The following is a 13,817-nucleotide window of genomic DNA, read 5'->3' on the forward strand; positions in this document are numbered from 1 at the left end:
CTTTAGCTTTACACCACCATGTACGATTTTGTAGACCAATGTGACGATAGCAATCGGCTAAATTCTATGTTGCAAAAAAACCCAGAAGTAGCATATCAAACTCCCATTCCCATGCAAACCGCAAGATACATACACTGCACCTTTGGTATCCAACGTTGGCAACTTTATTAAACAACAACACAAAATCAGGCTAGCCCAATCACCAGCCATACTTCGACCCAGCCTCCTTCTTGTTCCTCTTCCCAGCCGCAAAGCTCTCCTCCAAGGCATCCCGCTGTGAATGCGCCGCATTGACCAGCTGCTGCAGGGAATGCTTTCCAGGCGCAATCGCACGGACGGGGTTATGCTGCGCAGCCGCCATGTCCGTACTGTGGGCCATCTCCTGGTTCGCCGCGTACTCCTTGTCCGTGTTGAACTGGATCACGCGCGAGGTGGCCGAGCCGCCATCCCGTCCGAACAGATGCCGGCGCTGTGCCTTTGATAGATTCAGGTCATCTGCGATGTTACCAAGCGTTTGACCAGACGCCATGGCGGGCTGTTCGGCGAAGCTTGAGCCCTCAGGTTCCGGCTCAGGGCCGGCAGGCGCCGCGCCGGGGTTGGCGGTGTATACCAGCGGTTCGTAGGTCGTGTCCGTCGCTCGGGTGCTCGCCGTTGTGGTGGAAGAGGAGTCCTCCGCCGACAGCGAGAAGAGGCTGATCTTCGGTTTCACTGGAGCGGGAGCAGGAGCTGCTTGCTGCACGGGGGCAGACTGTTCCCTAACAGGCAGTGTCTCGCTCACCGGCTTCGCCGGTACTATCTTCCTTTTCTTCTGCTGCGACGCCCGACCCACAGACAACGGCTTGAACATCATCGGGTTCCCCTTCAGCTTGACCTCCTCCGGTTTCTTCATCTGAACCTCCGCCTCCTTCGATCCATCACCATCCTCCCTCAAACTCCCCGCCTTCGGTATTGTCTCGTCATCATCACCATCACCATCATTACCACCCTTACCCTCCGCGCCCAACATCCCAAACGCCTGCTCATTGCGCATCTCCGCATCAGCCGCCCGATCGAATCCCGGTGTCGCGCCCGTCTTCAGACTGAATATCTTGCGAGCCGGCGCTTTCTTCATCTCCGCGCTGGCGGCGGGTTTCTTCGGCGCAGGTAACAGCGAATTGAAGCCCGAGAAGGCTCCGCCCGCGCCACCTAGCCGGGGCTTTTTCGGCGCGGGACCATCTGCGCTGTCGTTCCGGTCGGGCTTGATGTCCGGGAGGGCGACGAGGATTTTGCGCGGGTTGCTGCGGTCGACAATGGAGGGGAAGTTTGCGCTGGTGGAGGCTGCGGTGCTGGTGGTGGAGGGTGTTGAGGTGGGTTTTTGAGAAGGGGGGTGTGGGACGGTGGTCTCGGGCTCGGAGTCGGAGCCTTCTGAGTCGGAGTAGGCGACCAGGGCCATGGTTGCGGGTGGTTGGGTGTTGAGTGTGTTTGGTGATGGGATGGGGATTGGGATGCGGCGATGTCAGTCAGTACTCCGTACGGCGTACTACAGCAGTGATTTGCGGCGGTACGGAGCTGTGAGCGAGGGGAGGTTATGCGGATTAGTAATAGTGCGTATGTTTCGTGCACAGATCAGATCAATATAGGAAACACCGTTCATTCAATTATCTTTCCATCGTTCATCGTCATGGAGATAGATATATGACTCTTGAACTCTTGATTAAATCAATCAATATGGAGTAAACCCCCATGAAAACCAATCCTTCCCCCCCCCCCCCCCCCCCCATCGAAGCCCAAGTGACATCATCAAGCCCAACCCCAGATGATCAGATAAGATAAAGAAAAAGCTGACTAACCAGCTCAATTTCCCCGATCCTTCTTCCTGCCCTCCTTCCTGGTTAGCGGATCGCGAACCAACCAACTCCTGCGCGAAACCACCATCACAACCCTACTCAGTCATCACTCAGACCAGCAATGACGCCCTGAATCACAACATAACCCCTCCCACAATTCTTCTTCAGTCGCCGTCCACCGCGAACGACCAAAATGGCCTCACCAGCCACTTCCCCGGGGATAACCACCCCCAGGGACCCTCCACCTGCAACCTCCAACACCCACACCACAACTACAAACACCACCACCACCACCGCTGAAAACACACAAACCCACCACTCCCGCTCTAGCAGATTCCGCTTCAAAGACCCCACGAAACGCAAACACCGCTCCTCCCACCACACCGACAAACACTCGCGCAGCTCACGCCCCCTCGCCCTCCCCACCGCTCCAAACGCTCTCGTCCCACCACCACAACCACCACAACCACCGCCACCAACACCCCTCAATCACCCCCCAATCTCCCCAATATCCTCCATCCAACCCCACCGGCCGTATATCCCCCAGCACCGCCTTCCGCGAAAGCCTTTTCGACGCGCTCGGCGACGACGAAGGCGCCTCATACTGGGAATCCGTCTACGGGCAACCGATCCACACGTACGCCGTGCCCACGACCCCCAACCCGGCCACGGGGGAACTCGAGATGATGGACGAGGAGGAGTACGTGGCGTACGTGCGGAGCAAGATGTGGGAGCGGACGCGGGAGGGGATGCTCGCGGAGCAGGAGCGGGTGCGGGGCGAGCGGATGCGGAAGAAGAGGCGCGAGGAGAGACGGGAGGCCGAGAGGATGAGGTTTCAGGTGGAGGTGGAGGGGAGTTTGAGGAGGGGAGGGAGAGGAGGAGGGGAGGGCTTGGGGGAGGCTTGGGTGGAATATGCTAGGGCTTGGGCGTGGTTGGATGCTAGGAGGGAGGGGGGTAAAGAGGAGGGGGATGGGTTTCGGGAGTTGGTGTTTTGGCCGGTGGAGTCGGGGAAGAGGAGGGATGTTTGTAGGGAGAAGGTGGAGGAGTTTTTGAGACGGTGTCCGGGTGCTAGGGGTGCTGATGGGGATGGCGATGGGGAGGGGAGCCTGTTGGCGACCTTGAAGACGGAGCGGGTGCGGTGGCATCCGGATAAGATCCAGCATCGGTATGGGGGGCTGGGGAAGGGGATCGATGAGGCCGTCATGCGCAGTGTCACGGAGGTATTTCAGATCGTGGATCATATGTGGAATGAGGAGCGGAAGAAGCAGACGCCATCTTGATGGTTTGATATTGATATATCCTGGTCTGGGATGTACAGTGACGGGCATTCGGCACGCACATGCATGGAGTTATTAGTGTTATATGATACCCACCCACCCTTTTTGTTATTTTATATGAGCTAGGTCAGCTTTGCTAGTACTATGCAGTATATCTCTCACCTTCCTATCTGATTATCTCGTCACATAAGCTGACCCAAACTAATCGACTACGCGAGGAAAAGGCGCTGCTGTACTATACAGAGTGGGCTGATAAGGGTTTGGGCAGCATATACATCCTAATCTCCACAGACATACTACAACAGATCATGGGTCATCAACTTTTGATTCGTGTTAACGAAGGAAGGAAGCCCCATGGATACAGGAACACGAACACAAACAAAAAAAAAAAAAAAAAAAAAACACAGACACGGACACGGACACGGCTATGCAAAATGCGGAGAGAAGAATAATAAACTCTTGTTTTTTTCTTGATTTCTGATTTGTGATTTCTGATTCACTTTACCCCGACCGACAGCGACTAGAAGCGCGAGTACCGGGTCTTGGTCCGGTAGGCGGTCCAACCAATGTAAGCAGCGGCAAAGACAGCAATAAGAAGCACGGCCTTGAACAGGAACCAACCCCAGCTGCCGCCCTTCTGCTTGCGGCGCTTGACGCGGCTCGAATCCTTGGGGCGTCCCTTGCCGCTACCGCCGTTGCTGCCTCCAGTGCCGTAGAGGTTCTGGGCCTTGACGGAGATGATGTCGTGGCTGTCGCTCAGTTCACCGGTCTCGGCGGAGAAGCCGAGGTAGGCGACGGAGGGAATGGCGATGTTGGTTTCCGGAGCAGTGAGTTCGAAGCAGTTGATCCAGCTTTCCTCGGACTTGTACTGCAGGTCCAGAGTGAGAGACTTGTCCTGGAAGTAGGTCAGACGGGCCTTGGTGGGGACCGAGGCGCTTCGCAGACCGCGAGCCTATGCAACCGTTAGACATTACAGGACATGAAATGATATACACCGCTCCACTTACCGAGCATCCGGCCAACTCATTAGCCTTTCCATCGTGGGCCTGGTCGTAGGTAGTCTGGCCGTCGCCCATCATGGCCATGACGTAGGGGAAGGAAGTACCGGGGCGGTTGTTCTTGTAGGTGTCGAAGAAGATACCCAGACCGTCGAAGTTATCCGTGGACCCGAAGACGGGGCCCTGGGTGGCGCGCTGCTTGGTGAGCCACATGGCGAAGCCATCGCCATGCAAGTTGCCCGAGCCCTCGATCTTGAACTCGACCTCGATCTACGCAAAATATCAGAACCGTTAAGTTTCCGGCAATCAATCAATCAACCAACCTCCCAGTTCGTCGCGGTAAGAGGGACGCGCGAGAAGATCCATCCCTGCTGCGATGGCCGATCGGACGTAAGACGGATGTATCTAGGACGGATAGTTCAGCAGGAAGCCCCCGAATGCGGTGCGGGCGGGGAGAGAGAGAGAGAGAGAGAGGGAGGGCCACGTACTGGTCGGCACGGATTATCGTGTCACCACCAAAATCGAACCAGCGGCTTTGGAAGTCGGAATCCAAGTATGGCTGTTAGGAGCGTTAATGGGACTGCACGGACGGCGACTCCATCGGCTGAGCGATAGGGGAAAGGAAAGCAAGTGAGTGTCAGGTGAACCCACCGGTTGAAGACTGTGAGTGCGAAGCTATTACCGACTGATTAGCAACAAGGCCCCATCTCTAATAACCGGAGCGTACATACAGGAATGCTCTTGATGTCATCGCCATCATAGGCGCTGGCGACAGGCACGCTGGCCAAGCCAGCCAGGCACAGGAGGGACGAAAGCCGCGGAAGCAGCATTATTCACGAGGATCGAGGTGACGTGGGAGGGGGTTGCGGTGCGGCGAAAGCTTTCGATACAAATTCAAGACGAACGATCGCGAAAAGAACGTAGACGTATGGGTTGATGACTGTCCGCGATATGGGAACGATAGACTGCAGCTAACAAAAGCAAGGGCGCTCGCTCTCCAACAGTCAACCAGATGCTGTACGTGTAGAACCGCGGGATGGTGGGATGGTCAATTGTCACCGGGACATCAACCAGAGATCAAGCGAAGCAGGACGAGCGGTCAATTGCGAGGTGAGAAAAGGGTAGGCGGAGGAGGAGAATGAAAGAAAGAGCGGAACACCGGGGAAGAAAGGTAAGTAAGTGGAGGGGAACAGATCAGAGATCGACGTCAAGTATAAACATGGGAATAATAATGGGAAGAACTCCAAGTGTCCACATCGCCGCTGGTGTGGCGCAGCTGCCGAGGTGTGGCGCCGAGCCCGGCACTCCCTCCCCTCTCCAGCCACATGCCTTTCCCTCCGTCGGCGAGAGAAGCTCGAAAAGATCCTGTCCGCCATTCAGAACCTCAAACGTCATCTATTCTCCCACTACACGCCCGCTACACGCCCACACCCACACAAACACAACCGCACAATGGCTCTCTTCGGCAGCGACGCGCCCGCCCCGGCGAACCAGAAGGTGGCCCTGATCAATCAGATCCAACAAGAAGCGGCCATGAACAACGCCCGGCAACTGATCTCCGTACGAGCAACTCAACCCTGAATCCCTGAACACCCCCCCACCTCCCCCCGCGGGACCAAAAGAAACGAATCAACAAACATGGTATCTAACAATTGCTCCACAGAAAGTGAACGAGCACTGCTTCGCGCACTGCATCCCCCGGCCCGGCTCCTCCCTCACCTCCCGCGACCAGACCTGTCTGTCCCAGTGCATGGAGAAGTACATCTCCTTCTGGAACACCACCAGCCGGACGTACGGTGTTCGTCTCGCCAGTGAACAGAAGAAGCTCGCCGGGCAAGACGTCGCCGCCATGAACGCCTTCGGGACGCCTTCTTCCGAGTAAACAAGAAACCGGACGGAGATACAAAATAGGAACCGGAACTGGAACCGGGAACCGGTCGATGAATCGATCGGGTTGGAGTAGTAGTGTATTACCATATCTGTGTATGGGGATCGAGTGGAGGATTATCTCCCTCCTCCTCTCTTCCCTCTCACATCTTCTCTTTTGCCTGTCCTGTTGGATGTTGGATGATGAAGATGATGATTGACTCACCTCGCGTTGAAGTTCGGGGAGGGGAGGGGGGAGGGGAGGGGAGGGGGGAGGGGGGAGGGGGTTCTTCACTTTTTGTTCTTACTATGAAGCGTCCGCTGTCATGATATTTGTGTTGTGTATAATAAGGGCAGTTTGGGTTTCGGGGAGTCACTCTACGGAGAATGTTAGAAACAAAAAAGTTCCGGGTTTGCCATTGCCGGTTATACTGCAATGGCTGAGCCCCATCAACTGCTACAGTACAGTGAAAGGATTCAATGCCTACTTTTATTGAAATGGGAAAGAAAAAAAAAAAAACCTCAAGTATGTACATTATACAGTTGCCTCCGATGGTGGGAAAGATAAAAGGGATGAAAAAAAAATAAGACATCAAGAGACCCAGAAGTAGCCCCCCGATATTGGCACAATATGAGACTCTCAATAAGCAGGAGATAGAAAGAAATGATGGACGCAACTGACCACCCGCAATCCACCAGTCAACAGCGGATTCGGTCGGCATACATAACACAGAACACAGAGCCCCCGAAGCTTTCCAGCACAAACACCACCGCAAACACCCCTCCTGCCCGGCCAAAAGCGATGAAATATAGACGAGAGTAAAAGCCCAACCAGACGCAGGCACCGGAGATCCGAGTCGTGTCATCCCACTCTAGAACCCCCCGTGCGCGGGAACATGGACAAAGCATATATGCAGACTGCGAAAGTTGGAACGAGGGAAAACAAAGCAGATGGAACCCATGGCGTATTTGCGAAGAGATGACCCGGGGCAAGCCGTCAACAACGACGGCGCCCTTGCATGTATGCTCTACGTCGAACGCAGCCAAGGCCGGTCGGCCAGCGATCATATCAACGAGAAAACCGACGTATAGAGAAAATCAAAGAATGGTCGGACGTGGCTCCAACCACTGCTACCATGGGTAGCCCAGGTGAGGTCTAGAAAGAGGAAACCCTGTTTTTTCAAGACTCGCAGTGTCGTCGATCAATTCGATCCCATGTCTGGATCGAGACAATCATTCCATCATAACTCATAGCGGCACTAAAAGTCGGGGAACAAGTGACCATGCCTGTGCATAGCAGCTGCGGTTAGTAATCGAATTTATGAAAATAAGCAAGGAAAGTGTCAAGGGGAGCACATACTGGTCGTCTCCAGTCATGCCATACTGTTCGGTCTCTTCCGGATAGCGGTCGTACTGACTGGCATCTCCTTGTCCACCCCGGATCGGAGGCACATACGGAGCGTCGATGTCTTTCCGGGCGAGGCGATCCCAGGTGACCTCCGCAAACCAAGGGTGGTTCTTCACATCATCGGAACCGCCATGGAGATTGCCCAGGCGCTTGGTCAAATCGGACGTGATCAGTTGGGACAGCAAATCCACGGCGTCCGGGTGCAAGTAGGGCGGGTACTTGACTCTCCCGCGCAGGATGTTCTCGTAGATCTTGACTGGGGAGCCGCTGTCCCAGAACGGTGTGAAGCCGCAGAGCATTTCAAAGATCAAGATTCCTAGCGACCACCTTGACGTTGTCAGCCAGTCCGCCCGAGGTCAAATCGGAACTGGAACACAGGCAATCTTACCAGTCGACCGACTTGTTGTAGCCTTTGGAGGAAACCACCTCGGGGGCCAGATAATCGGGGGTACCGCAAAGGGTCCAGGTGATGTCGGGGACCTCCTTGGCGAATCCAAAGTCGGTAATCTTCAGATGACCGTGGCGATCCAACAGCAGGTTCTCCGGTTTCAGATCGCGATAGATGATCTGCTGCTGATGAAGGTATTCCAGCGCGAGGGTGACTTCGGCGGCATAGAACTTGGCGACCGGGTTGGGGAATCGCTAGACAAGATCCACGGGGTCAGCTTGTACGGTGGTGCCGAGCGACGAGCGCAACCCACCTGCGACTTGCGGAGCAGACTGAACAGTTCTCCTCCCTCTACGAAGTCCATGACCATGTACAAGTTGCGCGAATCCTGCCATGTGCCCCACAGCGTGATCAGGAAGGGGTGCCGCACGCGATTCAACATGCGTCGCTCGTCGTTGGTGTGCTCGATCTGTTTCATCTTGACCACTTGCGCCTTCTTCAGCACCTTGACTGCGTAGAAGCGGTGGTTGTGCTTCGACTGCACCAGATGGACGCGGCCAAAACTGCCGGTGCCGAGGGTGCGCTGGAGGGTGAAATCCTCCAGCGAGTACTTGCCCTTGGTGGTGCGGGCATCACGGCTGGCGTTCTGGGTCTGCTGCTGTGCATGGCTGTTGGCGCCCGATTGCATGGCGCCGGCTGGCTGGGAGGAGTGGATTATATTCTGAATGCTAGCCGCATTGGCAGTGCCAGTACTAGGGTGGGCAGTCGGCGAGGCGTGCGTCACGGATTGCATGGAGGCAGCTTGATCCTCGCTGGATTTCTCTGCTCCGGAGGGTTGATTGGGCTGGTTGGTGGCGTGCTGTTGAGGGTGCGTCGCGGGGTTGGTGGTGGTGGTGGTGGTGGTGGTGGTGCCAGAATTGGTGGCGGGTTGATGGTGGTGGTGGTGATGATGAAGAAGGTGGTGGTGGTGGTGGTCTTCGGCAGCGTTTGGTGACGTCTGCGTCTGGGCCGAACCGGCTTCCAGCTCTTTGGAGAGGGTCTGCGAATCTTTCGTCCGCCGTTTTTTCAACAGGCCTCCTAGACTAGGCATTGAGAACACGGCAGTGAGACTGGGGGTAAAAAATCACAAAGACCGCAAAGCATACAAATGCCTGCGTGACGGACAGCGTGCAAAGACGAGCAGCTCAACCCCTCTGTAAGAGTGCTTCCTTAGAGAGGGGAGAGCAACAGTGAGAGCGGCGAGCTTTTTCTGAGGGCGGCCGGTTCGGGCGCGGATACAGCGGAGCCACCAGAGCCACAAGAGAAGCTGGTTTGGTCCGAAGGGCGGTCAACGGAAACTCAATTGGGGGTGGATGTGGATGGCGAGGACGAGAGCGGACAGCAGAAAGCGTGAAGATGTATGTGAGGGACGGGAAGAGACCGGGGAAGGCTTGGGACGGGCGGGAGAAGGAAGTCGGTAGGTGAGGTAGGATTGCTCGTGTGCGGATGACTGAATGAGATAACGGACGGGGAAGAGAGAGGGGGAGGGGAGGAGGGGAGCAGTTACTACTACGGAGTACTAGCAGTAACAACACCAGAGCAAATTGGGGGGGGGGGGGGGGTGGAAAAGGGAAGCAAAGGAGGAGGAGAGGCGGGGTTGGATGGCGGTCCCTCGGTATGCTTTGGGTCTAGCGGAGTCCCTCTTCCTCGTCTTTCATTGTCTCCAGTGCCCTAAGTTAGAGTAGATGGTTCTACTGCAATAACTAGCTATCTAGCAGTTACGGCAGCAGTGCGACCATCCCCCGAATAATAATGACACCGCATGAACGGAGTGGCAGCCATGCTCCCTCCCTCCCTCCCTCCCTCTCTCTCTGGCCACAGTACACAAGTCCACAGTATCACCAGCAGCAACCCAAACCCAAAAACCCAAACCCAAAACCCAACCGACTCCACCACTGACCACAACACTAAAACATACTTTGTCGGACTCGGGGGGCCAGTGTTTCTGTCCGCGTCCAGCCCAGTTTCCCACACAATGACCACCACAGTCAGCCCAGCCAGCCCAGCCAGCCCTCATCACAAACGATGACCGCCTGGAGGGAATCCCATCGCGGGAATCGATCATGTATGTCTGGGTTACATACACCACTATTGTTTGGTTCAGCCGATCTCACCCAGCAGCGGACACCCACGATCCATGGACCGGGGGTGTCAGTAGTTATCATCATCTGTTGATCGCGAAATCCCAGTTCCGGTTCGCCTTCGCCCCGATGAGGTCATCACCGGCCGTTCTCAGATGAGACGCCATGCGATGCCATGCTTTGCTTACCCGGAGCTTACTACTACGGAGTATCTACTGTTAGATACTTGGAACAGTCCTCTGTCTAGCTGCGGGTGAAACAGTGAAAACAGTGCTTAGTTGCGAAGGCTTGACTTTTTTCCCTTGCCCTTGTCCTTGCCCAGTGAGTGCCCCGTCCGTGGCTCGACGCACCCGACCGACCGACCCCGACCGGTCGACGTCCACCATCCGCACGCACGCACGCAGGTGTATGTTGGGCAGTTAGTTGCGCTGTCTCCGCCCACGGATAAACGCACCACCACTACCACGCTTCCCTCCAACGTGGCCAGTCGACCCGTCCAAAATAATACCCTTGGGCCAGCCTTGAGTAGATAGTCGCGAAGAGGCTGGAGGCTGGAGAGAGCTGCGCGGTGACTTCATCACCGCCCGGTGGATCGGGGCGGATGGTGGGAACAGGGAGGCCCCGCCTCGGGGATTTTGCTCCTCTGCAAGCCCCCCCCGGAAGGCCTATCATCGCCGCCGGGAGGCGACTAACGCCCGGTTGCCTCGACGCTCGTTGGTGCTTCGAGGTCCATCGCGACGCTTGCATCCACCGTAGTTGCTTGTAGTTAGTATTTACTATCTAGTTACCCTAGCTACGTTGAAGCTACCGCGTGTACAGTGGTCTAGTCCTCGCGAAATTCCAGGAGAAATAGATAGACGGTGAAGGTGGTCGACCTTCCGCGGCCGTAGCCATTTCCTCATTCTTTCAAATTGAATCTCAAATCCAATCAATCAATCAATCAATCAACCAGTCGAAAGCAAGCAAGCAATAATAAGAAAATGTCGCCGCCCACCCAAGCTAACTTAACCTAACCCAACCTAACCGGAATGGTCGCGCAACGCCGCCGCACTCCCGTCTGGAACAACATAATAGTAGTGAAAATCCCAAAGTCCTAACCCGAACCCGACTTAGATGCGATAGTGCGCCATGTTCTTCTTGATCTCGTCCACGATTTCCACCGCCTCCAGAGCATTGCGGGCCTCGAAGTCATACCGCTTCTGCTCGTTGGCATCGTTGCCGCGCAGCACCACCACCCGGAAGTTCTTGGGGTGCCGTCGGCTCACCTTGCACCCCACCACGTCGCTGAAGCTGATCGACCGCGTCTTCGTCTCCGACCCCGTCTTGCCCGTGTCCGCCGGCATCATGTGCATGTAGTCGTTGTCGAACGTCAGGATCCGGTGGTTCGACGCCGTGAAGGACATCGACTGCTTGCGCCACACGTAGTACCGCCGATAGTACCCGCCAATAAGGTCCTGCTTCTGCGTGAGTGGGTGTAGCATCCGCTGTCCGCTCTTCTTCCCCTTCTTGCTGGGCGCCGGGGTGCTGTCCACGAGCAGCGGCGCGTTCGGGGACGAGCTGCCGGGCGAGCCCGTCAACGGCCCGAATCGTCGGCGCACCAGGTCCAGGTCCGTGAGGTTGCCCAGCGCCTCCACTGTCCGGTCGAGTGGCGCAATCGTGTTCGATCCCATCACCTTGAGTAAATAGTTCCCCTTGTCCAGGCCCCATCGCTTGCACACGGCATCGAGGACCTCCGCGATGTAGCTGTCGGTCGATGTGTTGAGACTCATCATCTGCGCCGAACCATCCGGGGTGATGAACCGGATCTTCAATGTCTTGGACACGCCCAGTCGGGGGGTGGCATGGGACGTAGGCATGGCAGGCCGGTCTGCAGGCGTAAGCGTGTTGTCGTTCAAAGCCGACGAGAAGGGCTGTCCCAGGATGGGATTCGGGCGGGACGTCTTGCTCTGAGGAACCGACTGGCCGGGCAGAGCAGGTGACGCCGTAACTGGTTCGCTGCTATCCTCCGAGGGGCCTGCCAGACTGAACATGGGGAACTGGCGTTCGTTTTCATCGAATTCCGCCTTGGTGGCCTCCACAAGGGCAAACTCGTCGTACTGCTTCCCTCGAGTTCGACGCCCAGCCGCCCGATTGTTATTCGATGTGAAGTCTGCGATGGGCGAGACTCGACCGAGCGCGGGGAAATCGTATTCGACTTCTCCATCTTCCACCATTCGAAGCGTCCACATGTTGACGGTGAGCTTGCTGCGGTCGATGGACGGTTCGCGGGATTCCTCCGTATATCTCCAGAGGGCCAAGCCGATCGCTTCGACGACAGTGGCTGGGGATGGTTGTTCAGCGAGTTTCGACTCGCGAGTAATGGGCAGGTCGAGTGGCTCGTCGGGGTCGGCGGAGAATGGCAGGTAGAGCTTGATGTTGAGGACGTCACTCAAGCCTGCGCCAGATAGCACCGCAAACTTCTCGACTGGATTCGTTGGCGCCTGCTTGCGCGCATTGAGCGCCTTTGAGAGCAGACTGACGGGCTGCACCGTACTGATCGGACGTGGCGGAGGGAGATCTTGTAATTCCGGTGCTGGGGTTTTGGGCTTCCTCGGGGATACCGTTTGTGACCCGGTGCCATTCTGCAATTTGTGCATCATAGCCATCGGCGAGGACGAATTCAAGCTACCGGTTATCCCGACCCCTCCTAGACCCAGAAGCGATGCTGAACCCGCTGTTGCGTCAAATTCCGAGGACAGGGCCGAACCCACGGATTCAGCGCCCGAATCTTCAGCCTGCTCGTTCAGTTCTTCAAGATCCCCTGTGCCCGGCCCCCCATATCGTTTCCTCGCGGGCTCTATCACCTGATCCTGGCCAGAGAATTGGATTTGCCGCCTCTTGAAGGCCGATGCATCCAGGTCATTGTCCGAAGAGATATCACTGCTAGCGGTCGTAGTTGTATCTCGCCGCGGGCGCTCATTTATGCTACTAACCGCAGTCCCCAGCGAGCCAGTGCGATAATGGGTGCCGATGGTTGGGTGAGACGGAGACGTGACCATGACCTGGGGGCTTTCCTGTCGACTTGATGAACGTATGGGAGACGAGCCGGCTCTTGTCCGTATCGGCATCTTCGTGAATTTGATTTGATGCGCAGCACTGTTGTATGTGAGCAGCCGACTCCTCGATCCATGATTGTCACTCACCTTCGAGCACTGTCCCCGTCATCATCGCTTTCATCACTCAAGTCACTACTGTCGTCTTCCTCGGCCTCGCGATGTTTCTGATGATCCTGTTGCTGTCGCTCTCTTCGATGCGGTCGTTTCCCGCGGTTTCGGCGCCCAATCACATCGACGTGGCTCTTCCCAGTGACCATGCCTCCTTCGTCATCTTCGCCCTCATCCACTAACCCAAGCCTTTGTGTCTCGTTCGCGTCTCTGGCGATACCCAGCTGGTAGTACTCCGACGAAACCGCAGCCGTAGTAGGGATCGGCGGTGAATAGGTTCGTTTGATGTTGGCCGCAGCGTTGGGGTTCGTGGAGGCCGACGACCAGCCGGCCGCGCGGAATCCGGGCGTGTTGAGCACGGTATTGTTCACGTTGATGAGCCTATCGCCGATGCCATCCTTGATAGTCGACAGATAAGAAGTGCGCAACTGCCAGATGGTGAAACTAGCAGAGAGTCAGTTGCTGAGCCGACCCGGCAACGGGAATACCAGGAGAGGAGGGGAGGGGAGGGGGAAATGAGGGGAACGCGAGAGTCGCGGGTTGGAGGCATACTCTTCATTGTGAAGGAGGGACATTTTGCAGCCACCGCCAGAAAGGATGCGTGTAGTAAGAGATACAGTTCAATTTCGCCGCGATCAGAAACGAAAATCATCTATGCCCGAAAAAGCGAAACCGCTATCGGGGTTCGAGTGGGCATGATCCTGGGATGTTGCAACAAAGGGGGGGGGGGG

At 56.3% G+C, this 13,817-nt stretch overlaps 6 protein-coding genes across 6 annotated transcripts; 2 read left to right on the forward strand and 4 right to left on the reverse strand.

Annotated features, from left to right (window-relative positions):
- Nucleotides 1-36: 36 nt before the first annotated feature.
- On the reverse strand, nt 37-1,503 carry BO70DRAFT_365046 (PRCC domain-containing protein). Its single transcript, XM_025543960.1, has one exon. The coding sequence runs from the start codon at nt 1,430-1,432 to the stop codon at nt 200-202; it is 1,233 nt and encodes a 410-aa protein (XP_025396239.1). The 5' UTR covers nt 1,433-1,503; the 3' UTR covers nt 37-199.
- A 766-nt stretch (nt 1,504-2,269) lies between these two features.
- BO70DRAFT_414337 (uncharacterized protein) lies at nt 2,270-3,272 on the forward strand (the record flags this gene model as incomplete). The annotated part of the gene is made up of 1 exon (XM_025547348.1): nt 2,270-3,272. A coding segment is annotated over one exon (837 nt), but the record flags the coding sequence as incomplete, so codon positions are not given.
- Nucleotides 3,273-3,483: 211 nt separating this feature from the next.
- BO70DRAFT_365047 (legume-like lectin family protein) lies at nt 3,484-5,301 on the reverse strand. Its single transcript, XM_025543961.1, has 6 exons — nt 4,833-5,301; nt 4,753-4,776; nt 4,590-4,660; nt 4,425-4,506; nt 4,111-4,371; nt 3,484-4,055 (listed from the first exon to the last, which is right to left on the reverse strand). Exons 1-6 carry the CDS (start codon nt 4,929-4,931, stop codon nt 3,624-3,626), a joined length of 969 nt encoding a protein of 322 aa, XP_025396241.1. The 5' UTR covers nt 4,932-5,301; the 3' UTR covers nt 3,484-3,623.
- A 175-nt stretch (nt 5,302-5,476) lies between these two features.
- tim13 (protein translocase subunit TIM13) lies at nt 5,477-6,210 on the forward strand. Its single transcript, XM_025543962.1, has 2 exons — nt 5,477-5,661; nt 5,765-6,210. The coding sequence occupies exons 1-2, from the start codon at nt 5,554-5,556 to the stop codon at nt 5,981-5,983; spliced, it is 327 nt and encodes a 108-aa protein (XP_025396242.1). The 5' UTR covers nt 5,477-5,553; the 3' UTR covers nt 5,984-6,210.
- An 819-nt stretch (nt 6,211-7,029) lies between these two features.
- pkaC (cAMP-dependent protein kinase catalytic subunit pkaC) lies at nt 7,030-8,853 on the reverse strand (the record flags this gene model as incomplete). Its single annotated transcript, XM_025547349.1, has 4 exons — nt 7,030-7,254; nt 7,328-7,702; nt 7,764-8,017; nt 8,077-8,853. The coding sequence occupies 4 exons, from the start codon at nt 8,851-8,853 to the stop codon at nt 7,227-7,229; spliced, it is 1,434 nt and encodes a 477-aa protein (XP_025396243.1). The 3' UTR covers nt 7,030-7,226.
- Nucleotides 8,854-10,772: 1,919 nt separating this feature from the next.
- On the reverse strand, nt 10,773-13,801 carry BO70DRAFT_365054 (Sin1 family protein). The gene is made up of 3 exons (XM_025543963.1): nt 13,639-13,801; nt 13,066-13,530; nt 10,773-13,018 (listed from the first exon to the last, which is right to left on the reverse strand). The coding sequence occupies exons 1-3, from the start codon at nt 13,659-13,661 to the stop codon at nt 10,993-10,995; spliced, it is 2,514 nt and encodes an 837-aa protein (XP_025396244.1). The 5' UTR covers nt 13,662-13,801; the 3' UTR covers nt 10,773-10,992.
- Between the last annotated feature and the right edge of the window lie 16 nt (nt 13,802-13,817).

This window comes from Aspergillus heteromorphus (genome assembly GCF_003184545.1).
Source record: "Aspergillus heteromorphus CBS 117.55 chromosome Unknown BO70scaffold_27, whole genome shotgun sequence".
Classification (NCBI taxonomy): Eukaryota; Fungi; Ascomycota; class Eurotiomycetes; order Eurotiales; family Aspergillaceae; genus Aspergillus; species Aspergillus heteromorphus.

Coding starts and splice junctions, on each gene's coding strand:
- BO70DRAFT_365046 (XM_025543960.1), bottom strand. CDS start 1,432: ATGGCCCTGGTCGCCTACTCCGACTCAGAAGGCTCCGACTCCGAGCCC.
- BO70DRAFT_365047 (XM_025543961.1), bottom strand. CDS start 4,931: ATGCTGCTTCCGCGGCTTTCGTCCCTCCTGTGCCTGGCTGGCTTGGCC. Junction 4,777..4,832: donor ATGACATCAAGAGCATTCCT/GTATGTACGCTC, acceptor AGTCGGTAATAG/CTTCGCACTCACAGTCTTCA. Junction 4,661..4,752: donor GCACTCACAGTCTTCAACCG/GTGGGTTCACCT, acceptor CGCTCCTAACAG/CCATACTTGGATTCCGACTT.
- tim13 (XM_025543962.1), top strand. CDS start 5,554: ATGGCTCTCTTCGGCAGCGACGCGCCCGCCCCGGCGAACCAGAAGGTG. Junction 5,662..5,764: donor ACGCCCGGCAACTGATCTCC/GTACGAGCAACT, acceptor ATTGCTCCACAG/AAAGTGAACGAGCACTGCTT.
- BO70DRAFT_365054 (XM_025543963.1), bottom strand. CDS start 13,661: ATGTCCCTCCTTCACAATGAAGA. Junction 13,531..13,638: donor TCCCTCCTTCACAATGAAGA/GTATGCCTCCAA, acceptor ACTCTCTGCTAG/TTTCACCATCTGGCAGTTGC. Junction 13,019..13,065: donor GACGGGGACAGTGCTCGAAG/GTGAGTGACAAT, acceptor CACATACAACAG/TGCTGCGCATCAAATCAAAT.